This window comes from Hemitrygon akajei, chromosome 23 (genome assembly GCF_048418815.1).
Source record: "Hemitrygon akajei chromosome 23, sHemAka1.3, whole genome shotgun sequence".
NCBI lineage: Eukaryota > Metazoa > Chordata > Chondrichthyes > Myliobatiformes > Dasyatidae > Hemitrygon > Hemitrygon akajei.
The window spans coordinates 7,416,607-7,444,017 of record NC_133146.1 but is presented as its reverse complement, the minus strand read 5'-3'; the positions used below and the strand labels follow the sequence as shown (position 1 = coordinate 7,444,017).

The 27,411-nt window shown below is 44.9% G+C and overlaps 1 protein-coding gene and 1 long non-coding RNA gene across 2 annotated transcripts in view; both read right to left on the bottom strand.

Annotated features, from left to right (window-relative positions):
* Nucleotides 1–1,466, bottom strand: part of LOC140715134 (uncharacterized) — a 29,744-nt gene extending 28,278 nt beyond the window's left edge. The window contains exon 1 of the long non-coding RNA XR_012096069.1: nucleotides 1,108–1,466. This is a non-coding gene — a long non-coding RNA (uncharacterized lncRNA). The remainder of the gene's footprint in view (nucleotides 1–1,107) is intronic.
* Nucleotides 1,467–8,558: 7,092 nt separating this feature from the next.
* The window catches only part of LOC140715295 (semaphorin-4G-like), a 69,253-nt gene continuing 50,400 nt past the window's right edge, over nucleotides 8,559–27,411 (bottom strand). The window contains exons 13-15 of the mRNA XM_073027255.1: nucleotides 22,484–22,638; nucleotides 14,365–14,426; nucleotides 8,559–10,710 (exon numbers count right to left, since the gene is read on the bottom strand). Coding sequence (XP_072883356.1) covers nucleotides 10,460–10,710; nucleotides 14,365–14,426; nucleotides 22,484–22,638 — 468 coding nt within the window. The 3' untranslated portion in view covers nucleotides 8,559–10,459. The remainder of the gene's footprint in view (nucleotides 10,711–14,364; nucleotides 14,427–22,483; nucleotides 22,639–27,411) is intronic.

Sequence of the window (27,411 nt, the reverse complement as noted above, 5' to 3'; positions counted from 1 at the left end):
CAACCCCCAAACCCCCTCACAAAACGGAGCAGGAACATTGACCCTCCAAGAAAACCCCTCCCCTGCACAAAAACCAAATAGAACATCAACCCCCCCCACCCCCTCACAAAACGGAGCAGGAACATTGACCCTCCAAGAAAACCCCTCCCCTGCACAAAAACCAAATAGAACATCAAGCCCCCCACCCCCGCACAAAACGGAGCAGGAACATTGACCCTCCAAGAAATCCCCTCCCCTGCACAAAAACCAAATAGAACATCAACCCCCAAACCCCCTCACAAAACGGAGCAGGAACATTGACCCTCCAAGAAAACCCCTCCCCTGCACAAAAACCAAATAGAACATCAACCCCCAAACCCCTCCCCTCGCACAACAAAAGGAAAAAGGGAAAACACGGAATATAAAAAAACATACGAAGGGTGATTGATAAGTTCTTGGCCCACGGTAGAAGGAGTCAATTTTAGAAAACCTAGCACATTTATTTTTCCTACATTTACACACACAGTCCAGCAGTCGTGGAGCATACAGATCCCTTCTTTGTAGAAGTCAGCGTCTTGGATCTCCAAAAAGTGGTCAACAGCATGGGGTGATTGATAAGTTTGTGGCCTAAGGTGGAAGGAGATGAGTTATTAACTTCAAACTTTCTGCATAATCACTCGAAGAGTTGAACTGGACGTGCATGTAACGAGAGCTGTATAACTCAACTTCTACCTTGGGCCACGAACTTATCAATTACCCCTGAAGTGGATCACTTCTACAAAGAAGGGGTCCGTATGCTCCACGACCGCTGGTCTAAGTGTGTACATGTAGGAGGGGACTATGTTGAAAAATAAATGTGCTGGGTTTTCTAAAATTGACTCCTACCTTAGGCCACAAATTTATCAATTACCCCTCGGTTTGAAAAGGTCCACAGTCCATGAATGCAATAATCCAATTGATAAGTGTAGAACCATGATGCCATCCTACGATATCACTGGCATTCATTGACAGGGAGAGACACCACACGAGGCAGGGAGGCCTACCCGCCTGCCACAGCGATAGGCCACTCACGGACTCCCCCTCCAGCAGCGATCAAAAGGAGGCTGTCAGCACTGAACTCTTACTCGCCTCTACATTCGACTCAATGTCTCAGTCTTCCTCAGCATTTTAACCAGCGATTAATGAATGTTTTAGTCAGCAAAATGAAGTCAGGCATCGGCTTGAAGTTTCTTCGCATCAGCGTACACACTGACTTCCTGGAATCTTCTCAGAGACAGCAAAGTGCTGAGTCACTCAAACAATTTCCAAACTGTTAATCACAGGCTCTAGCAGTCCCAGACACACACTTAAAATCCGTAAAAGAAGTAAAAAACATTTTTGTGGGCTATCTGGAAGATGTCAACCGAGGGAGCATTTACGCTGGCACCATCTTGTGTCCTTATGTAACACTGTCCATGTATAATTTAAGGAACAACATCATGTTACTTGCTTCCTGGAACGAGTGGAACAGTAAAGGAACATAGAGAATGTTTGTTAAACTTTAACTGGGTCACCAGGCAAGCTGGGCAGAACTTAGCTTTCAGAGTTTATTTTTAAATCTATGACCTGATCTTCGAGATGGTCAATAGTGTCTGGAGGGAGGTGGTAGAGAGCTGTCTCTGCTGTACACTCCAAAAGACACCTCGGTGACACATTTAACTGCCTGCTGGCATTGAGGTGGGGCATGGACTGGAGAGGTTGGTAGTGATCTCACCCAGTCAAACATCTGTCTCCATGGAAATGCAGCCAGAAAATTTAGGGTCTATTTCCTTCATGATGAATAATACGCCTTTTCTTTCACTTGTGGCATCTTGATACATTTATTGTTTGGTTTGGACAGAATCTACTTCTGACTCACTAACAGTACAGGATGTCTTTACATAAGAACATAAGAAATAGGAGCAGGAGTCGGCCATCTGGCCCGTCGAACCTGCTCTGCCATTAAATAAGATCATGGCTGATTTGGCCATGGATTCATCTCCACCTTTCCCCATAACCCTTGATTTCCCTCTATGCAAAAATCTAACCAACCTTGTCTTAAATATATTTACTGATATAACCTCTACTGCTTCATTGGGCAGAGAATCCCACAGATTCACCACTCTCTGGGAAAAGCAGTTCCTCCCCAACTCCGTCCTAAATCTACTCCCCTGCATCTTGAGGCTATGTCTCCTAGTTCTAGTCTCGTCTACCGTTGGAAATAACTTTCCTGCCTATACCTTATCTATCCCTTTCATAATTTTATATACTTCTATAAGATCTCTTCTGAATTCCAGCGAATACAGTCCCAGGAGACTCAATCTCTCCTCATAGTCTAACCCCCTCATCTCTAGAATCAACCTGGTGAACCTCCTCTGCACCACGTCCAAAGACAGTATATCCTTCCTCAAGTAAGGAGATCAGAACTTCATGCAGTACTCGAGGTGCGGCCTCACTCGTACACTGTACAGTTGTAGCATAACCTCCCTGCTCTTCAATTCAATCCCTCTAGTAATGAAGGTCGACATTCCATTTCTCTTCTTGATAGCCTGCTGCACCTGCAAACCAACCTTTTGTGATTCGTGAACAAGCACTCCCAAGCCCCTCTGCACAGCAGCATGCTGCAGTTTTTTTTAGCTATTTAAATAATAATCTGCTTTTTCAGTTTTCCTTCCAAAGTAGATGACCTCACATTTACCAACATTGTATTCCATCTGCCAGACCCTTGCCCACTCACTTAACCTATTTATATCTCTCTGTACCCTCTGTACAATTTGATTTTCCACTCAATTTAGTATCATCAGCAAACTTAGATACACTCTACTCGTTCCCCTCTTCCAGATCATTAATGTATATCATGTACAGTTGTGGGCCCAGTTCCGACCCCTGTGGCACACCGCTCACCACTGGTTAACAACCACAGTAACACCCATGTATACCAACACTTAGCTTTCTATTAATTAACCAATCCTCTATCCATGCTAATAAATCACCCCCAACTCTATGCACCCTTATCTTATGGATAAATCTTTTATGTTGCACCTTATCAAACGCTTAATGGAAATCCAAGTAAAATACATTAGGACGGATAAGTCCCCGGGGCCTGACGGAATATTCCCCAGGCTGCTCCACGAGGCAAGGGAAGAGATTGCTGAACCTCTGGCTAGGATCTTTATGTCCTTGTTGTCCACGGGAATGGTACCGGAGGATTGGAGGGAGGTGAATGTTGTCCCCTTGTTCAAAAAAGGTAGTAGGGATAGTCCAGGTAATTATAGACCAGTGAGCCTCACGTCTGTGGTGGGAAAGCTGTTGGAAAAGATTCTTAGAGGTAGGATCTATGGGCATTTAGAGAATTATGGTCTGATCAGGGACAGTCAGCATGGCTTAGTGAAGGGCAGATCGTGCCTAACAAGCCTGATAGAGTTCTTTGAGGAGGTGACCAGGCATGTAGATGAGGGTAGTGCAGTGGATGTGATCTACATGGATTTTAGTAAGGCATTTGACAAGGTTCCACATGGTAGGCTTATTCAGAAAGTCAGATGGCATAGGATCCAGGGAAGTTTGGCCAGGTGGATTCAGAATTGGCTTGCCTGCAGAAGGCAGAGGGTTGTGGTGGAGGGAGTACATTCAGATTGGAGGGTTGTGACTAGTGATGTCCCACAAGGATCTGTTCTGGGATCTCTACTTTTTGTGATTTTTATTGACGACCTGGATGAGGGGGTAGAAGGGTGGGTTGGCAAGTTTGAAGACGACACAAAGGTTGGTGGTGTTGAGGATAGTGTTGAAGATTGTCGAAGATTGCAGAGAGACATTGATAGGATGCAGAAGTGGGCTGAGAAGTGGCAGATGGAGTTCAACCCAGAGAAGTGTGAGGTGGTACACTTTGGAAGGACAAACTCCAAGGCAGAGTACAAAGTAAATGGCAGGATACTTGGTAGTGTGGAGGAGCAGAGGGATCTGGGGGTACATGTCCACAGATCCCTGAAAGTTGCCTCACAAGTAGATAGGGTAGTTAAGAAAGCTTATGGGGTGTTAGCTTTCATAAGTCGAGGGATAGAGTTTAAGAGACGTGATGTAATGATTCAGCTCTATAAAACTCTAGTTGGGCCACACTTGGAGTACTGTGTTCAGTTCTGGTCGCCTCACTATAGGAAGGATGTGGAAGCATTGGAAAGGGTACAGAGGAGATTTACCAGGATGCTGCCTGGTTTAGAGAGTATGGATTATGATCAGAGATTAAGGGAGCTAGGGCTTTACTCTTTGGAGAGAAGGAGGATGAGAGGAGACATGATAGAGGTGTACAAGCTATTAACAGGAATAGGCAGAGTGGACAGCCAGTGCCTCTTCCCCAGGGCACCACTGCTCAGTACAAGAGGACATGGCTTTAAGGTAAGGGGAGGGAAGTTCAAGGGGGATATTAGAGGAAGGTTTTTCACTCAGAGAGTGGTTGGTGCGTGGAATGCACTGCCTGAGTCAGTGGTGGAGGCAGATACACTAGTGAAGTTTAAGAGACTACTATACAGGTATATGGAGGAATTTAATGTGGGGGGTTATATGGGAGGCAGGGTTTGAGGGTCAGCACAACATTGTGGGCTGAAGGGCCTGTAATGTGCTGTACTATTCTATAACATTCATCTGTTCCACTCTGTCCACTGTGCTCATTATATTCTCAAAAACTCTAGGAAGTTTGTCAGAGAGGACCTATCTTTGCTGAATCCATGCTGATTTGCCTGATGTATCCATTTCTTTCCAGATGCCTCGCTATTTCTTCTTTAATGATAGCTTCAAGCATTTTCCCAACTACAGATGTTAAACTAACTGGCCTATAGTTACCTGCCTTTTGCCTACATCCTTTTTTGAACAGTAACGTGACATTTGCCATCTTCCAACCTGCCGGAACCTGCCCAGAGTCCAGAGAATTTTGGTAAATCATCACCAAAGCCTTCACTATAACTTCTGCCATTTTTCAGTACCCTGGAATGCATTCCATCAGGACCAGGGGACTTGTCTATCTTCAGGCCACAGGTTTGCTCAGCACTACATCTTTAGTGATAGCTATTGTATCGAGGTTCTCACCTCCCAATGCATCCATAACATCTCTCTTTGGCATGTTAGGTGTGTCCTCCACCATGAAGACCGACACAAAATAGTCATTCAAAGCCTCAGTCATTTCCTCATTACCCAATATCAATTCCCCCTTCTCGTCCCCCAAGGGACCTACCTTCACTTTAGCCACCCTTTTCCACTTTATATAATTATAAAAAGTTTTGCTATCTGTTTTTATATTTTGTGCTAGTTTATTTTCATAATCTACTTTCCATTTATTGCTTGCTTAGTGGTTCTTCGTTGCTTTTAAAAGTTTTCCCAATCTTCCAGTTTCCCACTACTCTTGGTGACTTTGTATGCACGAGCTTTTAGTTTGACACCTTCTTTTATTTCCTTAGTTATCCAAGGCTGGCTCTCCCCACCCTCACTGTCCTTGTCTTTAACTGGAATATACTTTTGTTGAGCACCATGAAAAATCTCTTTGAAAGTCTTCCACTGTTCCTCAACTGTCCCACCATATAGCCTGTGTTCCCAGTCTACACTAGCCAAATCCTCCCTCATCCCATTGTAGTCTCCATTGTTTAGGCATAATACACTGGTTTTAGATCGAACTATTGCACCCTCCATTTGTATGAGAAACTCTATCATACTGTGATCACTCTTTCCAAAAGGATCCCTAACTACAATGTCACTAATTTTACCTGTCTCATTGCACAGGACCAGATCTAAGATAACACGTTCCCTTGTAGGTTCAGTAACACGCTGTTCAGGAAAGCCATCACGGATGCATTCTATGAAGTCCTCCTCAAGACTGCCTTGACCAACTTGATTCACCCAATCTATGTGCAAGTTAAAATCCCCCATGATAACTGCTGTTCCATTCTTAAATGTCTCGGATATTTCTTTGTTTATTGCCTGTGCTACTGCAACGTTATTATTCGGTGGCGTATAGACGACTCCCAACAGTGAGTTTTTTCCCCCTTACTGTTCCTAATCTCTACCCAGATGGATTCAACATTCAGCTCCTTAGATCTTATATCATCTCTCACTATCACCCTGATCTCATCTTTAATTAAGAGAGCTACCCCACCTCCCTTACCTTCCTGCCTATCCTTCCATATTACCTGATATCCTTGGATATTTAATTCCCAATCCTCTCACCCTGCAACCACATTTCTGTAATGGCCACTAAATCACACCCCTTTGTACTGATTTGTGCCACAAGTTCATTGACCTTGCTACAGGCATTCAGAATAAAGTGCCCTTACACTCATTGTGCTTTTAAAATCTTGTAATCTTTTACTCTTTTGTACTTGACTTTTCTTCACTCCACTCTTAATTTTCTCTCTTTATCTGCACTTTTCTTTTTTACTTTATGCATACTTCTCCAATCTGTTGAACCCACCCCACTACTATTTAATTTAAAGCCCTCCCCACAGCTCTAGTTATGCGATTCACTGGGATCCAGGTCCCATCACAGTTCAGGTGTAGCCCGTCCCAGTGGTACAACTCCCTCCTTCCCCAGTACTGGAATCCACTCCTCCCACACCAATCCTTGAGCCATCCATTTAATTCTCTAAACTTTTTGACCCTATGCCACTTTGCAGGTGGCTCAGGTAGTAATCCAGAGATTGCCACCTTCTTGGATCTGCTTTTTAAGCTGTTCAAATTCCCTCAGCAGAACCTCTTTCCTCATTCTACTCATGTCGTTGGTACCCACATGGATAATGACAACTGGATCTTTCCCCTCTCACTGCAAATTCCTCTACAGGTCAGATAAGATGTCCCGAACCTAGGTACTAGGCAGGTAACACAGCCTTTGGGACACTATATCCTCGTGACAGAGAACTCTGTCTATTGCCCTGACTATACTATCCCCAATTACCACTACATTTCTCTTCTCTCCCCCTCTTGAATGGCTCCCTGAACAATCTGCCACAGTCAAATTGCCCATCCATCCTACAGCCCCCACTCTCATCCACACAGGGAGCAAGAATCTCAGACCTGTTGGACAAGCTCAAGGGCTGAGGCTCCTCCATCACTGTCTCTTAGATCCCACTACCCATCTCACTCACAGTCACACCCTCCTGTCCCTGACCACAGACAGAATTTGAGGCAGCTAATGTAATAGGTGTGACTACCTCCTGAAGCAGAGAATCCAGGTAACTCTCCCCCTCCCAGTCTCATCAGCTTTGAGCCTGAGTCACTCAAACAGCCAACACTAGCTGCAGATGTGGTCACCAGGAGCCACAGTGGGGTCCACCAGCTCCCACATCATGCAGCTACAGCACATCACCTGATCATCCCTACTTTATTTAATTAGCTGTAATTTAGTGACTTTTTATTTAACCTCCACAAAACCCTTACCTTTTACTTACCTGTCCCTCCTCACCAAAGCCTCAGGTTCCCACTCCTACATTGCTCCACTCACACAGTGGCCGCTCTGCTTTGACCCTGCTTTATTTTTATTTGCTCCTGCAAATGAATCGCGAATCAATTGGTCTGCCGCTAATGCGCCGAGCCCTGCAAAACACCCCTTTTTAAAACACTTCTCCCCAACCTGTGCGAAGCTCTCTCTCTCTCTCTCTCTCGCTGTGAATTGATTGGTCCTTGTGGAGGCCCGGACTAAATCCACTGCCGGGACTTCAAATTCCAGAGTCATAGAAAACTACAGCTCAGAACCAGGCCCTTCAGCCCATCCAGCCCATGCCAAACCATCAACCCGCACTTGGATCATCATCCTCCATACTCTCCCAACCACGTACCTATCCAAACTTCTCTTGAATGTTGAAATAAAATCACATCCACCACTTGTGCTGGCAGTTCGTTCCACACTCTGAGTGAAGAAGCTTCCACTCATGTTCCCTTTAAACATTTCACCTTTCATCCTTAACCTATGACCTCTGGTTGTAATCCCACCCACCCAACCTCGGTGGAAAAAAACTGCTTGCATTTACCCTGTCTATACACCTTTATCAAATCTCCTCTCAATCTTCTACATTCTAGGGAATAACATTCTAACCTGTTCAATATTTCCTTAGAACTTGTGTAGGTCCTCCAGTCACGGCAACATCCTGGTAAACTTTCAAAGTACTTCTTCAACCTTATTTACATCTTTCTTTGTAGGTAGATGCTCACAATACTCCAAATTAGGCCTCACTAACGTCTTACACAACTTCAACATAACACTCCATGACTGCTGGAGTCAATTAATTGAAGAAATTGGGAACTGGAAGCTAAGCTTAGCATTGGTGATCATGTTACTTCTGGATCAGGAACCCCACATGCTTTCTTCAGGGATGGCAAGGCTGTCCAAACTCACGGTAATGTGGTTAACCCTTTAGAGCTCCCTGAAATAGCATAGCAACCCCTCAGCTAGGGATGGGCTACCAAAGATGTCTGTCAGGTAGGAAGAGTAAACTTTGAGCTTTATGTTGTAATTCATAATTGGGAAAGGCACAACACCAATTTTTTGTTAGATTAAATGAAATAACAAACAAAATGAAAAATGGAGGAAAAGCAATTTAATGCATAGATGTAATTAATCAACAGAATGATTCATTAATGAATTACGCAGGCTACATTGCAGAATGTGACCATGAAACACAAACTCCCATATGGAATGGGAATCATGAGCTCCACTCTCACAAGTCTAAATATATTCTCTCTATTATACGAGGTACAACACATAACTTCGGGTCCGTCTGTACTTTTTGACATGGTATACAGTATTAGCCATTTCTGACATGGTATATTAGCCTGATTATGATTTTGAAGCCTTTTAGTTCCGATGACTCTAGTCTCTATTTTAGTTTCAATTCCTGATTGGTGCTTCGCCTTGTGTGGGGTTGCCATAGTTACCTGTATCGTGACGTGTTGGTTCGTCATCAAACTGCCTGATCAGTGCACCAGGCTCCCAGTAACCCCACCGGCTGTCTCACTGATGACTAACCAACCAGTTCCCTGTGGTTGAAGTGACCTGTTTCACAGCAAAATGTACAGGTTTCTATAAGACCATAAGACATAGGAGCAGAATTAGGCCATCTGGCCCATTGAGTCAGCTCTGCCTTTCAATCATGGCTCATCCTTTTTTCTTCTCCTCCTCAACGCCAGTTCCCGGCCTTCTCCCCGTAACCTTGATGATCCAATCAGGAACACCAATCTCTGCCTTAAATACACCCAATGACCTGGCCTCCACAGCTGCACGCTTCCCAGTCGACCTTCCACTGTTGAGACTTGGGGTGAACCAGATGGAATGGAAGTCTCCTCTTGTGAAGACTTCAAGGAAATGGGTTTGGTTAATCGAGTTATCTCACCCTCTCCTACATTATAATATTGACAGTTTGTCTGGGGATATGTCACATATCAGTGTTCTGAAGTTTGATGGAGCAGTGGAACATTGCACGACATCATTCACTGTGTTATATATAGGTTGGGGTGTGTGACTGCACCGTCTGACTGTGTCTACCAACAGGATGTGCCCAGGGGAACTAAATGAGCAATCACAGGCATGGCTCACCATCTACACAAGCTTGAATGTGTGGGTTAACACCAAGCAGAGTGCATGAAAGTTAGACCTACCTGCAATTGCCCAATCATCCGAGGCAACATGGCTCCATTTCACAAACGCAGCAATCTTAGATTACACATAAAAAAGGGACACGGAAGTGACAGGGTGTAGTGACCAGCCCCCCTCTGAAATGTGCCTCTGACTCTGTTTAGTGGCACAGCTCTGCTACCCCGCAGATCAAAGGAAGGCGGGACTCGACCGTGAAGGGGACCTGGGTCAACAGTATATGATACTGCAGACCCTGGCAATCTGAGATAAAAACAGAAAATGGCACAGCCTGTGGACTGTGGAGGCCAAGTCATTGGGTATATTTAAGGCAGAGGTTGATAGATTTTTGATTAGTCGAGGCATGAAGGGATACGGGGAGAAGGCAGGAGATTGGGACTGAGAGGGAAATGGATCAGCCATGATGAAATGGTGGAACAGACTCAATGGGCCAAATGGCCTAGTTCTGCTCCTATAAGACCATAAGACATAGGGGCCAAATTAGGCCATTTGGCCCATCAGGGTTCATTATTATGGTCTAAGAAATACCCCATGGTCAGAGTAGACTCTATTGCAAAATCAAATCTTACACCATGTTCCGGTCATCTTGCCCACAACCATGTCTACTACTTCTCTGCTCTCTTGTACCCCCCCCCCCCCCACCTCACCTTGGCATCTATCTTATCACTGAAGGGGTCTGTCTTGACTTACCAAGGCATCTCAGCAACTGCAGCTAAATAAATTGGATGTCAACTGATTGATTTAAACCTATACCTATGTATTTGCAAGGAACATCTTTGGAATTTTCTTTCAGCACAGGGTGGACAATTTTGTTTAGACTTTTTTTAAACAATTCTTCATTTAAGCTACGCTGACTTTGTAGGAGGTCACTGCGTAGCTTATCCCATTTTCCTGGGCGTAACAGATGTATACGCCACTGTCAGGACTGTGTGCCTTCATCACCACCAATGACGTTCCTACTTGCCAGTAGTGCGGCCCACCACCGCTCAGGATTTTGCTCCCACAGAACTCCCATTGCACCGTGGCTGTGTTCGAGCTGAGATCGCACCGCAAGTAGATATCCGATCCATCTGGGACCCTCCTGTTTATAACTGTGGGTGGAAAAAGAGCACAATTCTATTTGCAGCAGCATGCTAAGATTGCAGGAGCCTCTTGAAAGACAAAATTCTCACAGCCAGAGTACTACGCACAAAATACTGGAGGAACTCGCCAGAACAGGGAGCACCTACTGAGAGGAATAAAGAGGAATCTGACATTTTGGGCTGCGAGAAGGCGGAATAAGAAGATGGGAGGAGGGAAAAGAGTACAAGCTGGAAGGTGATAGGTGAAGCCAGCAGAGGGGGAATGTGGAGAGGTAGAGGAGTGATGAAGTGAGAAGCTGGAAGGTGATCGGCAGAAGAAGAGAGAGTCTGGTAGGAGTGGAGAGTGGACCGTGGGAGAAGGGAAAGAGGAGGGGCGCCACAGGGAGGTTATCGGCAGGTTACAATCAGATTGTCATTTCTATCTGATGAGCATTGCTCCATCCCCGAGGCATTCTCTGCATACATCAAGAGCAGGAGGATAACTATGAAGAGGGTGGGACCACTCGAGGATAAAGGGGCGGAACATTTGCTGGGATGCAGAGAATGTGAATGAGGTACTTAGTGAGTGCTTTGCTACAGTATTTACCACCAAGGAAAAGAATATGGAGGACCAGGAGATCAGTGCTGAAAGTATAAATATATTATGGCATTTAGAACTCAAAGAGGAGGAAGTGTTGGGCCTCCTAATGAGTATTAAGGTGGATAAATCCCTAGGGCCTGATGGGATTTACCCCGGGCTATTGAAGGAGGCAAGATACGAGATTGCTGGGCTCTTGACCTGTATCCTTTGTGTTCTCTCTAGCTACAGGCAAGGTCACAGATGTCTGGCAAGTGGCTAATGTTGCACCTCTATTTGAGAAGGGAACAAGGGAAAATCCTAGGATCTATAGACCGGTGAGTCTCACATCAGTTGTACGGAAATTACTGGAGAAAGTTCTTAAGGATAGGATATGTGAGGATTTAGAAACCCATGGCCTAATTAGGGAGAGCCATCTTGGCTTTGTGTGTGGCAGGTCATATCTTAATAACTTGATTGAGATTTTTGACAAGGTGACAAGAGAGATTGATAAGCATAGGGCAATGGACATTGTCTACATGGATTCTAGTAAGGTGTTTGACAAAGTCCCTCAAGGGACGCTAATCCAGATTAAGCTGCATGGGATGTGCAGCGAATTGGCTGTTTGGATTCAGAACTGGCTTGTGAATAGACGACAGGGTAGTAGTTGAAGGGACTTACTCGATCTGGAGGTCTGTAATTAGTGGTGTTACCCAGTGATCTGTACTGGGACCGCTGTTGTTCATTATGTATATAAATAACCTGGATGAAAATGTAGACGGGTGGATTAGTAAGTTGACAGACGATACCAAGATTGGAGTTGTGGATAGTGTAGAAGACTGACAAAGAATACAGAGTGATATAGATCAATTGCAGATATGGGCAGAGAAATGGCAGATGGAGTTTAACCCAGATAAATGTGAAGTGTTGCACCTCAGTAGGGCAAATGTAAGGAGACAGTACACTGTTCAGGAAAAGCTCCTTAACAGAGTTGCTAAGCAGAGAGATCTTGTGATCCAGGTTCATAGCTCCTTGAAAGTGGCTAAACAGGTCGATAAGGTGGTTAAGAAGGCTTATGGAATGCTTGCCTTTATTAGTTGAGGCATTGAGTTCAAAATTCAGGTTATGTTGCTGTTACAACACGCACCCATCTGCGCCAGCATCCAGGATTTAGACACTCTAACACCCCTGGGTATAGATAGCTGGTGCAGCCCATTTAAAGATTCAGGACAATCCTGCTAATTGGCAATCATGTTTCGGGTGCAAAGGATCGAGCATTTAAATAGCACCTGAACTGAGGTTTGGTGTCGATCGTCAGCCTACTCGTGATTTCATCTAGTGTTTGTTTTGTGCTCAGATTCTCGATCCAGTTTGAAACCGTGTATCGATCCTTGCCTTGGATACTTCAGCATTTGGGTCCAAGCCATCCTCGTCAAAGACTCTCGTCACAGTTGCAACTTTATAAAACTCTGGTTATATTGCGTACAGTTCTGGTCGCCTCACTGCAGGAAGGATGTTGGGAGAGGGTGCAGAAGAGGTTTACCAGGATGCTGCCTGGTTTAGAGGGCTGGATGAACTTGGGTTGTTTTCTCTGGAGCGCCGGAGGCTGAGGGGAGATCTGATGTGTTTATGAGTGGCATAGATAGAGTAGACAGGGTATATCTGTTTCACAGGTTTGAAGTGTCTAATACCAGAGGGTGTGCATTGAAGGTGAGAGGGGGTTGGTTCAAGGGGGATGTGAGAGGCAAATACTTTAGAGGCTTTTAGGAGATGTTTGGTTAGGCACATGGATGTAAGGAAGATGGGAAGAAATAGACATTGTGTAGGTAGGAGGGATTAATGTTCGGGTGTCTTTGATTTGCTTTTTACCTGGTTCGGCAAAACATTTTGGGCTGAATGGCCTGTTCCTGTGCCTGTACTGTTCTATATGTTTTCAACATTCTTTAGCTGGATACCTGCAGGCTTCAGTTCAGTACTTTGAAATGCTGTTCAAACTCATTTTGTAGAATGACTGAAAATGCCAAGCCAGTGTCCAATTTCATTTTAATTAATTTGCTGTTCACTTCTGGTGTAAGCCATATTGCTTGTCTCTTGTTAGTTTTCACATTGTAAATCTCAAGGTCATCCAGTTCAGTGTCGCTCCCAGATTTTTCACCAACAGCAGGCAGATTATTTCTCTTTTTGAAACTACAGCTTGACTTCTTATCTTGCCCTCTTCCCTATGCAGTCCATTTACTTTTTGTCTGCCTGCCATGTCATACTTCGTTACATTTTCTGCAAGTTATTCCTTTAAACCTGCATTGGTGTTAGGAGCAGTTTTTGAATGTCTTCTTGTAAGATTCCACAAACGAAACGGTCTCTCAGTGTATCATTAAGCCGATTACTGAACTGACAATATTCAGACAATCTCTTCAATTCAGCCACGTCTGCTGAAATGGATTCCCCTTCCTTTGATTCCATTTATGAAACCTAAAGTGTTCTGCAGTCAACAATGGGTTCTGTTCTAAACATTCCTGCATTATTTTCATGATATCAACAATGCTCATTTCAGCTGGTTTGGTTGGAGCAATCAAGCTTCTAAGCAAACTGTATGCTCTTCCATCTATTACATTAAGCAAGACTGCCACACACTTCTCATTGGCTATTGCTCTTGTTTATGAACCCGTGAATTCATCTGTTTTTTTGCCTTTTTAAAAAATTCAACCACGACTGTCCCTTTCCAAGGAAGTATGTGCTGCTCTGCTTTTTTACTTAACTGTTTCTTTTTAACTCAAATATCTCACTGCACTTCAATTGGTAGGGAGTCATCTCAGGTTTGGTTAAAACTTACTCATTGACACTTACATTTTGCAACCCTAAAATATACAATGAATTGAAAGAAAAATATGGGAAGCCAGGGATAATGTGAGTCTATTTTGTTTTTACACTTAATGAGGCACACATGTATGACATGGTGACATAATAACGTATGCCATTCACATACATTTACATTTAACCCATAATGGATTATTTAAACAAAGAATGCTTAATCAAGCAATATATTTATAATAATAATGAAATACTAAATTCTCAGCAATATGCCCACATGAAATCAAACAGCTACATACCATTTGAGTTGCTGTCCAAACATCCTTTGTTCCCGTTCGCAATGTCTTGAATTAGACTCGTTCTGCAACAGAGGAAACAAAGTTAGAGCCAAGTGTAGGAGCTGAATCCCCACCGAGATCAGAGAATCAGAAAGGACTATCCACACCACTGCCACGTAGAGAGCGCAGTGGCAGTCACAAGGTCACAGCTACCTCTTCACACCGTCCCCCCTCACCCCCTCATCCCAGTGAAGGGGAACCGGTAAACGGGGCTCACACTCATGATCACTATCACTGGGAGTGACTGAACGAGTTTATCGCCCTTTGAGTGAGTTCCACCAGCATATTCCTGTCTCTTTTACTTCTCCCCTTTTCCGATTCAATATGTTTAAAAGTTTACTTTTGGGTTCAGAGAATTAGAGGCCTCCTCTTTCCCAGGGAAAACCACAGATCCCTGGTGCAGTGTGAGGGTCCTGTCTGAGAACTCTGACACGCTCTGATGTCACAGAGTGCACTGTGACATCCCTGTCCATGGCCGCCAGTACCGATCCCATTTACCAGTACGCAGGCTGCAGTCTCTGTGGTGCAGTTGGTAGAGCCACCGTCTCAGCTTAGTAATCCAGCAACCCGGGTTCAACCCCGATCCCGGTGCAGTCTGTGCGGAATTTGTCCAAGCTCCCTGTGACTGTGTGGACTTCCCCTGTGTGCTCCTGTTTCCAAGGACATGTGGGTTGATAGGGTTATTGGCCTCTGTATGTGGTCACCTGTGAGTGGGGGAGTCTGGGAAGGTTGGTGGGAAATTAGGAAGAGTACTATGGGATTAGTGTAAATGGCTACTTGCTTGGTACATACCCCATAATGGGTTAAAAGAACCAGCAGAAACGGAACACACCTGGAGTCTGGTTTTGCTATTAACAAAACACTAGTTTATTAGTATCTACCAATACTAGTAAACTTAAAACCAGATAAACCAAGGATTAACAGTGTTAGGCATATAGAGGTGTGAGTACATGTTTCCCAAACTCATTCAAGCTTAGGTGGTAAATGATACAGTCTTATGATGGTATGTGAGAAAGTTCAGTTTAATGCACAAGGTTGCTGTTGTTGGTAAGAATGAGAGATTTGTAATCCAAAGGCGTATGTTGTGAGAAGGAAATTACGTCGATATTCTACAGATTCCACGACAGCAATACAAAATAACAATAGCAGTAGGTTTTATCTCCGAAGTTGTTTCACTCCACACACGAAGTATCACCGACAGTGATCTTCAATGAATATCCTTTCAACACAAGTGGTACCACACCCGAATTCAGCTATGGGACATCCCAAAGTGGTGGCCACAGGAGACTCAAACAGAATCCACGTATGGATTATCACCAACAGTAGCTCATCACAAAGGGGACCTTCTTCAAGGGAACCACCACCGAGGCAAGGGTCGACACACCGGTAGATTCCACAAGGTTACCCCAATCACACACAACGTGACAGCCACTTATCCAGTTCCCCGACATACAAAATAACTCCAACAGTGATTTGCCACAGGGGTGCCTTTCTTCAGTGAACTACCACACCCAGACAAAAGGGTAAACACACACGTGGTATTCACAAAGGTTTCCCCTCACCAGAGAACCCACTCCTGTGGATTAACTACGTGAAAATCACACTTCCGTAGCTGAATGGAAACAAACTCACCCTTACCCTCACCTAGTGATCTCTCTGTCACTAGGTTTCTTCTGTTCCAAACCTTCCTCTCCTCTCTTCTCTTCCTGCAAACTTGTTCTAGTTGCAGAAAACTTGTGAGAGTCATTTATCAATACTCTGGATCAATCTTAACTCATCCCTTTTGGGCTACTGAAAGTTTAAACCAGCGACCGACTCACTGTTGTCTTCCATTGACCGAATCCATCTTGACTCTGACTGTGTGTGTCTGTAAAAGGAATCATCTGACCTTGCTTATTCAAAACAAGCTGCGAGAAACCATAAACACAAGCTGCTCACCATAGCAACCCAGCAACTCTGCAGTCAGTAGAAATCCAAAAAAACCAGTCAGTCTCAATTCTTCTGGCATTTTAAAGTGACAGACCACAGAAAAAGTGAACCCTAGGGGTACATAACAGTTCAGATGGTGAGCAGAAGGGCCTGCTTTATGCTACAATTCACAGGTGATGCACCGGGACTGAACCAGGATGAGGAGAACACATGCTAGCATTTGGGTATCTCAGAGTGCACCAGACACTGTTTAAAATGGTGCTCACACCTAATGTGAGGAAAGCAAGAAGAGAGAAAAAAATCATAATAGTTTGCTCACATTTAGAAGAAACTGGATGGAGCCAACCCTTTTCTCTCCTGCCCTCATCCCTTTCTCAGCTATTTCTCTTTCTTTATGCCTGCCCCTTTCTCTCCATCCTGGATTCTCTACATCTCACCCTCAGTCTCAAAGGTCATCTGCCCAGTCACTGTCCCATAATGGGCTCTTTGAGTGGGTGCTTCTGTCAAGTGGGATGAAATGAGGTAAGCATCCTTCGGTAGTATTGGAACGGTGTTGTGGGTCACTCTACCACTGCTTGTGGGAGTCCAGTGCACAGGAATGGAAGAAGCCGCAGAGTGGTGGACTCTGCCCAATACATCTCGGACACATTCCTCACCACTATTGGTAATAACTACATGAAGAACTGCCTCAAGGAGGCAATATGCATCATCAAAGATCACCATCTTGGTCATGTCATCTTCTCGAAACTACCACTGGGCAGAAGGTACAGAAGCCTAGAGTCCCACAGCACCAGTTTCGACAACAGCTACTTCCCTTCAATGATTCAGTTCATGAACGAACTAGCACAGCCATCTGAGCACTTAGTTCACAATACAGGAGATGCTGGAAATCCAGTGTATCACACACAAAACGCTGGAAGAGCTCAGCAGATCAGAACGCATCTATGGAGAGGAGTAAAATCAATGTTTCAGGTCTTCATCATTCATGCCTGACCTGCTGAGCTCCTCCAGCATTTGTGTGTAGACCATTTTGATCACTGCCCTGAAATGGACTTTGTGCCGCAGAAACGCTGTAATTCACTTCCCTTACAGCAGGTGGGGCTAAATCAACATGCCACTGACTCAACACAAGCACCAGAAATTTATAATCAACTGGCAGGGCTGGAAAATTATTTGAAACTAGTAATATCAGAATATGGCAGGCAAGATGAAAGAGATTAAATGTCAAGTCTGGAAGGTATCTGAACTGTTGAGACAGATTTCCATCTAGTTAATATAGAGTGGAGGAAATGGACAGGGTGACATTGTGTTTTAATATAACAGAGATGCATCTTTGGAGCATTTATCTATGCTAACAGTGTTACATTGTACTTCTCAGAGATGAAGGAGCCCTGACAATAGAACAGCTCACACAAAATGCTGGAGGAATTCAGCAGGTCAAGCAGCATCTATGGAAATTAATAGACGGCCGACGTCTTGGGCGGAGACCCTTCTTCAGGATTGAGAAGGAAGGGCGAAGATGCCTGAATAAAGAAGGTGGGGAGAGGGGAAGGAGGCTAGCTGGAGGATGATAGCAGAAGCCAGGCAGAACAGCTTCTTTCCCTTTGCCATCAGATTTCTGATGGTCCATGGACCAGCTCATTATTCTTTTGGAGTGTTTATCCATTGATTGTAACTGATAGGAATGTTTTATAGGAAGGCAACATCCTTCACAGCATAAGTCAACGATAATAAACCCAGTTCCATTTCCAACTCAGAGCAAAGAGCCAGCTTCTTGATGTCATTTACCCATGGGAAAGAATGTTGAGAAAGCAAGCATTGGTGATAAAAGCAGAGGGTGTCAAACATCAAGGAAGAATTGTTTCAATAGCAAAATCAACGGAAAAGAGCAAAATCCGACCTGTTCTCTCTCCCAGGGGCTTTGGGACTTGATGTTATCACTACCACAGCATAGCAACACTGTGAAAGCGTTAATCACGTTGCATTCTGTCTTCTGTGTTCTTTCTTGTAAAATGTTTCTATAATTTATGTTTCTCTTGTGAATGCTGTTTATCTGATGCCATTTGCCGGTGATGCTGCTGCGTGTAAGCGCTCCCTTGCACACATGGCAATGAACCTGACCTTGGAGATCTTCAGCTGAGAGGTTTGGGAGCAGCTTTGCTGACTCTCTCTGTGCAAAACCACGTGGTTCGTTCCAGTGCGACGCTCGCTGGTGATGTGACACCTTTGATAACACTTCAGTGGGTTTTGATAAACTGCTTCTATGAAATGAACGCTAATTTAAGGCAGCAAACGCTTGAGTCACTTCCCCTGACGTTCACCCGGGCCACCCCCATTCCACTTCCTCAGGCAACCAAACCCATCCCAGGTCGCTGATCCAGGTGTAACAGCTCAGTTAAACTTAGCTTTTCCTTCAGAGCCTGTCTGCTTCTCTCGGGAACTCTGTATTGTTTGAAAAAGAATTCTTAATGAAATCTCGCGGCAGATTGGAAAATCGAGACAGTGGGTGCGGATGTCTGCACAAGCGACTGCTCTCTCTCCTTCAATGGTGAGAGAGAGTTTGCTGCTGACTCGAGTCGAGTCGGAGAGCGACGCTGCGGACGGTAAGATTGAAACAGCGATCCGTTGGCCTCACCTCTTGCTGAGGCAGGAGTGATATCTCTCGCCCTCGTTAGTGAGAGAGAGGGTCTCTGATGGGATGTCGAGGTGTTGGATGGACTGTAGTTTTTGATGGTCTGTAGATCGTGGTGTCTGGGGGCTTGCTATTACTCGGTGGGTGGGGGGGGGCTGATGCTTTCTGCCGGAGGGTTTATGCTTTTCTGCTGCTTGTGCATTGCGGGGTGGAGGGGGCTTTGTGGTTCCAATGCTTTTCGGGCTTTCATTCTTTGGGGCTTTTTCTCCTGTTTCACGGATGTCTGTGAAGAGTAAGAATTTCAGGTTGCATACTGTATACATTCTCTGACTTTAAATTGAACCATTGAGCCATTGAAATACCCAGCGGGTCAGTCAACCACTTAGAACAGAGAAACTGAGTTAATGATTCAGATAGTTGCTCTTTTGTCAAAAGGCATCTCAACATGAAAAGTTCAATGCTTCTTTCTCCACAGCGACTCCTTCGAGCTCATCTGCAGAAACGGCTGAATGTCTCTCCTTTCCCTTTTCAGGGTGGGTGGGTTCTGTCAGAGGCCCTGACCTGGAGTTACACTCAGACTGTGGTGGGACCCACACCCAGGGGCTCGCGACCGGCTACTTTTTGATATCCCAATGTCCTGGCCGAGAATACAAGCCCCATCGGGGTTCTGATGCTTTGTGGCCCGTGCTGACTTTATGCTGGTGCTGCCTATGGAACACTGGAACAACAAATTGGCTGTCGGGGGCTCTGTACTCAGCAAGTCACGCACTCTCTCTCTCTCTCGTTGGTGGGGGAGAGCTTGTTGCTAACCTCGAGTCGGAGAACTCGGGGGCAGAAAAAGTGACAGGGTGGACTTTATCATTGCAGATCAGCAAGTTGATTTGTTTATGTCTCCTCTCTCACTGAGAGACACCCCTCTGCCTCTTTATTACGGAGACAGAGAGTGGTACGTCGAATTGTTGGATGAATGATTTGCTTTGTTGTACTGCAGATCATGGTATCTCTCGGGGGCTTTGCTGTTGCTTGCTTGGTGGGTGGAGAGTGGTGGGTGGTGGTGGGTAGAGGGTGGAGGGTGGAGGGTGGTGGGTAGAGGGTGGAGAGTGGTGGGTGGTGGTGGGTAGAGGGTGGAGGGTGGAGGGTGGTGGGTGGTGGGTGGTGGGTGGAGGGTGGAGGGTAGAGGGTGGAGAGTGGTGGGTAGAGGGTAGAGAGTGGAGGGTGGAGGGTGGTGGTGGTGGTGGGTAGAGGGTGGAGGGTGGTGGGTGGAGGGCGGTGGGTAGAGGGTGGAGAGTGGTGGGTAGAGGGTAGAGAGTGGAGGGTGGAGAGTGGTGGGTGGTGGTGGGTAGAGGGTGGAGGGTGGTGGGTGGAGGGCGGTGGGTGGAGAGTGGAGGGTGGTGGGTGGAGGGTAGAGGGTGGAGAGTGGTGGGTAGAGGGTAGAGAGTGGAGAGTGGTGGGTAGAGGGTAGAGAGTGGAGGGTGGAGAGTGGAGGGTGGTGGGTGGAGGGTAGAGGGTGGAGAGTGGTGGGTAGAGGGTAGAGAGTGGAGGGTGGAGAGTGGAGGGTGGTGGGTGGAGGGTAGAGGGTGGAGAGTGGTGGGTAGAGGGTAGAGAGTGGAGAGTGGTGGGTAGAGGGTAGAGGGTAGAGAGTGGAGAGTGGTGGGTAGAGGGTAGAGAGTGGAGGGTGGAGAGTGGTGGGTGGTGGGTGGAGGGTAGAGGGTGGAGAGAGGTGGGTAGAGGGTAGAGAGTGGAGGGTGGAGAGTGGTGGGTGGAGGGTGGAGATGCTTTACTTTGCTCTAGTAAGTGGAAGAGGGGGAGGGGCAATACTTGGCTGCTACTTGTACAAGGGAGAGGGAGTGGGGGGCCCTGGGGCTCTAACATTTTTACTTCACTCCTTCTTTGGGAGAATCCTCTGTTTTCATGGATGTCTGTGAAGAACAAGAATTTCAGGATGTATATTGTATATATCCTCTGATAGTAAATGGAACTACAGTCAGCCCTCCTTATCTGCGGATTCCACATGCGCGGATTCAACCAACCGCAGATTGGGAAAACCCGGAAGTTCTCCCTCCAGCACTCGTTGTTTGAGCACATACAGACTATTTTTTTCTTGTCATTATTCCCTAAACAAAACAGTATAACAACTATTTACATAGCATTTACATTGTATTAGGTATTATAAGTAATCTAGAAATGACTTAAAAGTATAGGCAGTCCCTGGGTTATGAACGAGTTCCATTCCTGAGTCCGTCTTTAAGTTGGATTTGAAGTTGTAACTGGTACTTCCAGTATTATTTAGCGTCAGTTAGTCAAATGTTTTTCTTAGTATATAGTACATATTTTACCTTTCTAAACATATAAAACACTTAAGAAACATACGTATTTCAATAATTAAATCACTGCATTGCTTAGTAATAACCGTAGCTTTCATCGGGACAGGGCCTTTCACATTCTCCATTAAAATTGTTCCAATCGTTGACCGACTGTAGCCTAATGCTTTTCCAATGACCGATGGCGTTTCATCTCTTTCCGATTGCTTTATTACTTTCACCTTATTTTCAATCGCGATCGTGATTATTTTCGTGAACAGAAATACCGTGGATTCAGAGCTGCGCTGGGTCCTAATGCCCACCGCTCTGAAAATGTTAAATAAAGTCCGGGGTTCCGCTGGGTCCTAAAGACCACCGCAGTGATTCAGGTTAAATAAGGGACTTGAGCATCCGCGATTTTTGGTATCCGCGGGGGGTCTCGGAATCAATCCCCAGTGGATAAGGAGGGCCGAATGTATTGAACGATTGAAACTGCCTCGCCAGCTAAGTACTTCCAGCATCTTCTGGCTTTTATCCCAGAACAGATGGGAATCTGACTGTAATTAAAATCTTTCCCAATGTTATTTTCAAATTACACCAGATTTCAGGGCCAGAGTGATAAGGTGGCTTCTTCCTCAGAATGAAATCCAGTTCTTACCCCATTTCTCTGTAACACCCCACCTTCACTATTCATCAAATTCCCTTGTAGAATCTGCTTCTGGCACCTTCCCAGGAACTGACAGAAATTTATAAAACTGGGAGAGGCAGAGGTAGGGTAGGTAGAATCTTCATCCCAGGGTAGAAATGTCAACTACTAGTGGTTATGTATTTAATGTGGGAGGGAGAAAGTTTAAGGCAGAGTTGCAGGGCAAGTTGTTTTACACAGCACTAGGAAACTAGAATAGGCTGCCAGAGATACTGGTGGAAACAGATACGAGGATTTAGACAGGCACGTGAATATGCAGGGAACTGAGATACATGGATCATGTGCAGGCAAAGAAGATTTAATTTGTCATTGCATTTAGCACAGATACTGTGGGCTGAATGGCCTGATTCTGTGCTGTTCTATTCTGTGTTCTGAGATCTGGACCCGTAAAAATCATTTTATAATTTTTCCTTGCAAGGAGGTACCAGGACCCCTGCACCCAAAAGCCAGTATCAATCATCTGCGTGATTAGGGGACACATTCTTTCATCGTAACACAGGGCAGTGACGGTACCTGTTCTTCTGCATTCGAATATCCTGGCAAACACAGCCATCCCAACCGCAGTAAGGATCTCGAGCCAGGACACAATCCCAACAGTTTTTGTAGACGTGACAATTGGACACGGGGAGCTGAGTCACCCCACTCTGCGATCCAACGAACAGGGTCCCCTGTAATGAAAGCAGGTCACTGCAAAGTTACGTCATTGTTTTGTGCAGAGTGCGTGGTCACCAGAATGGTGAGTAATAGACGGGGAGAGGCAAGACACTGTAGATGCTGGAATCTGAAACAAAGAACAAGCTAATGGAAGAACGTAGAAAGCAGGGCAGCATCTTGGGAGACAAAGGGGTGGTCGATGTTTCAGGTCGATATCCCGCATCAGGACTGAGTTAGACTCTGTTCCGATGCAGTCTCGATCTGAAATGTTAACTTACACCTTTTGCTTCCACAGATGCTGCCTGACCCACCGAGTTCTTCCAGCTGTTTGTCTTTGGTGCAGCAAACACACCAGGCTGGGTGGTTTGACCCATTCCTGCCATTTAACCAGCAAAGGAGCAACACCGATAGTTAAGGTGGTGAAGAAGGGGTTTGGATAACTTGCCTTCATTAACCAGACACAGAATGTGGGAACAGGGAGGTTATAAAACCCAGGTTAGACCACAGTGACCGTCCTGTGTTCAGTTTGGGACTCTACACCCTAGGGAGAACATGGACGCACTGCAGAGGCTGGAGAGGAGATTCACCGGGACGTTGCCTGAGCTGTGAGGAGGGACAGGACGTGCTGGGTTTCTTTTCCTTGCTGCAGAGGAGGCATCACCGAGGAGGACAACATTACAGAAAGGGTGGATAGTTGGAACTTCTCCCTCATGGCAGAGATGTCTACAACTGCAGAGTGTAGGCTCAGGGTGGGAGTTTTAGAGGAGGTTTGATGAAAACACTAACTGAGGGGGTGGTGGAGGCAGGTGTCTTCAAAACAGTAAACTAATTTAAAAAAAGATGGGTGGGGGAAGTCCGAAGTATGGGTCTAACATTGTTTTCTACTTTAATTGACGCGCACACATATTACATGGTAGCATGAAGGCATATGCAATAAACATATTTTTACATACAACCTTTATTTATTTTTTATTGAGATACAGAGATTTGAGATATCGGTCCTTCCAGCTCTTCGAGCCACGTCACCCAGCAGCCCCTGATTTAACCCCGGCCTAACCATGGGACAATTTACAATGTTGAATTAACCTACCAGCCAGTATGTCTTTGGACTGTGGGAGGAAACCAGAACCCACAGAGGAAACCCACGTGGTCATGGGGAGAACGTACAAACTCCTTACGGGCAGCGGCGGGAATTGTACCCGGGTCGTTGCGCCAACCACTACACCACCGTCCTGTCCTATTACTAAATGCTTAATCAACCAATGTATGTACAAGATTACTCAATTATTTTTGAAATATTAAATATACAAAACTCCTCCCTGCTTAGCTATAAACTCTAACTCAATGGAGAATGCATTTCAACTATACAGACAGTACACCCTATAATACAACTTCTATATACAGACATCCACATGTAACGCCCCTTCCATTCAATTCCACTTATGAAACCCAAAGTGTTCTGCAATCAACAATGGCTTTGGTTCTAAGTGTTCCTGCATCACTTTTACAATAGCAGGCAAGCTCATTACTGATGGTGTGGTTAGAGTAGTCAAACTTTGAAGCAAACTGATTGCCTTTAAACCTAAAGCACTCAGCAAAATTGGCACTCGCTTCTCATTGGTTATCTGATTTGCTTCAAAATACTGGCTCTAACAGTTCAGTTTACATACGCCATACCCCTCAATCGTTCCGATGCTTCCAGCCATTTCTGATGTTTTTTAATGATTGTTATCACCCGGTACTCACTCTTTATGACCCTGAGTTCCTCCATTTACAGCCTTTTTAATTAACTTGACATCTCTGCAAGTGCTGGGCTACTTCTTTTAAATTTTATGTTGCTCGCAGTGTTTCCTTTTAGTTCAAATGCCTTTCTCCGCTTTAACTGATTGGTAGCTGCATTGGGTTAGTTTTTAAAATACCTCATTGCCAATGTTATGTTTTGTAACTTCAAAACATTAACCTAATTCAAAGAAACGTGGGAAGTTTGAAATACTGGTGTAACTTTTACATTAAGCGAGACATGAACGTATCACATGGTAGCGAGATGATGTATACAATTCACATAGTTTTGCATATAACCCATAAAGAAATATTTAAACAAAAAAGATTACTCAAATATTATTGAAATAAATGCATAACAGCAGCTACTCCTACATCATTGATAAAGGTAAACTGGTGAATTGGTTTATTAATACCACACGTACTGAGGTACAGTGAAAAACTTACAGGGTCTAGAACCCAATACTCTCACGGGCAGGTTTGTTGGGAAGGACTTAAACTACTTTGGCAGGGGGGGTGGGAACTGGAGTGAAGAGACTCAGGATAGGATGGATAGTAAAAAGGCAAAGATAGCGTGTGGTCAGACTGTCAGGAAGGGCAGGCAGATGATAGAACAAAATTGCAGGCAGCAGTGTGAGTATCAGTGCATTAGGGATGCAGAATCAAAATGGGTAGCAAATACAGTACTCAAAGTGTCATATCCCAATGCACAGGGCATAAGAATTAAGGTGGATGATCCTGTTGCACTATAACAGATTGCCAGGTATGATGTTGTGGCCACCACTGAAACATGGCTTAAGGATGGCTGTTGCTGGGAGCTGAATGTCCAAGGTTACACGTCGTATCAGAGGGATAGGAAGGTAGGCAGAGGGGGTGGTGTGGCTCTGCTGTTAAAGAATGGCATCAAATCAGTAGAAAGGTGTGACATCAGATGGAAAGATGTTGAATCCTTGTGGGTTGAGTTAAGAAACTGCAAGGGTAAAAGGACCCTGATGGCAGTTGTATACAGGCCTCCCAACAGTGGCTGGGATGTGGACCACAGATTACAATGGGAAATAGAAAAGGTGTGTCAAAAGGACAATGTTATGATAGTCAAGGGAGATTTCAACATGCAGGCAGATTGGGAAAAATCAGGATCTCAAGAGAGTGAGTTTGTTGAATGCCGATGAGATGGTTTTTTAGAGCGGTTTGTCACTGAGCCCACCAGGGGATCAGCTATACTGGATTCAGTGTTATGTAACGAATCAGAGGTGATGAGTGAGTTTAAGGTAAAAGAGCCCTTAGTGATCACGATATGATTGAGTTCAACTTGAATTTTGATAGGAAGAAAGTAAAGTCTGACATAGCTGTATTTCACTGGAGTAAAGGACATTACGGTGGTATGAGAGAGGAGCTGGCCAAAGAAAACTGGAAGGAGCTGCTGGCAGGGATGTCTGCAGAGTAGCAAATGGTGTGAGCTTCTGGAAAAATGAGGAAGGTGCAGGATAGATGTATTCCAAAAACAAATATATACTCAAATGGCAAAATAGTACAACCATGGCTGCCAGGGGAAGTCAAAGCTAATGTAAAAACCGAAGAGAGGGCATACAACAAAGCAAAATTCAGTGGGAAGACAGAGGGTTGGGAAACTTCTAAAACCCTACAGAGAGCAACTACAAGAGTCACTAGGAGAGAAAAGATGAAGGCAAGCTAGCAAACAATATCAAAGTGAATAGTAAACGCTTTTTCAAGTGTGTAAAAAAATAAAAGAATGGATATAGGACCGCTAGAAAATGAGGCAGAAGAAATAATAATGGGGAGCAAGGAGATGGCAGATGAACTAAATGAGTATTTTGCATCAGTCTTCACTGTGGAAGACACTAGCAGTGTGCCAGATGTTGTAGTGTGCGAGGGAAGAGAAGTGGGTGCAGTTACTGTTACAAGGGAGAAGCTGCTCTAAAAACTGAAAGACCTACAGGTACACGTCATCTGGACCAGGTGAACTGTACCCATGGCTCTGAAAGAAGTAGCATTAGAGATTGTAGTGGAATTAGAAATGATCTTTCAAAAATCATTGGACTTCGGCATGGTGCCGGAGGACTGGAAAATTGCAAATGTCACTCCACTCTTTAAGAAAGAAAGAAGGCAGAAGAAAGGAAATCATAAATCAGTTAGCCTGTCCTCAGTGGTTGGGAAAACGTTGGAGTCAATTGTTAAGGATGAAATTATGGAGTACTTGGTGACACAGGACAAGACAAGGCAAAGTCAGCATGATTTCCTTAAGGGAAAATCTTGCCTGACAAACCTTTTGGAATTCTTTGTGGAGATTACAGGGGATAAAGGTGATGCAGTGGATGTTGTATATTTGGACTTTCCGAAGGCCTTTGACAAAATGCCACAAACAAGGCTGCTTACTAGTGGTGCTTCACAGGAGTCAGTGTTGGGACTGCTTTTTACGCTGTGTATCAATGATCTATCAATGATCACCAATGATTGCTGCCAAGTTTGCAGATGATATGAAGATTGGTGGAGGGGCAGGTAGTGTTGAGGAAACAGGTAGGATGCAGAAGGACAGACAGAACAAGAGAATGGGCAAGAGAGTGGCAAATGAAATACAATGTTGGAAAATGCCTGGTCATGCACTTTGGTAGTAGAAATAAATGTGCTGACTATTTCCTAAATGGGGAGAAAATCCAAAAATCTGAGATGCAAAGGGAATTTGGAGTCCTTGTGCAGAACATCCTAAAGGTTAATTTGCAGATCGAGTCAGTGGTGAGGAAGGCAAATACAATGTTAGCATTCATTTCAAGAGGTCTAGAATACAAGAGCAGGGATGTGATGCTGAGGCTTTATAAGGCACTGGTGAGGCTTCATCTTGGGAACAGTTTTGGGCTCCTCATCTAAAAGATGTGCTGGCATTGGTGAGGGTTCAGAAGAGGTTCACAAAGATGACTCTGGGAATGAAAGAGTTATCATATGAGGAATGTTTGATAGCTCTGGGTCTGTACTCGCTGGAATTTAGAAGAATG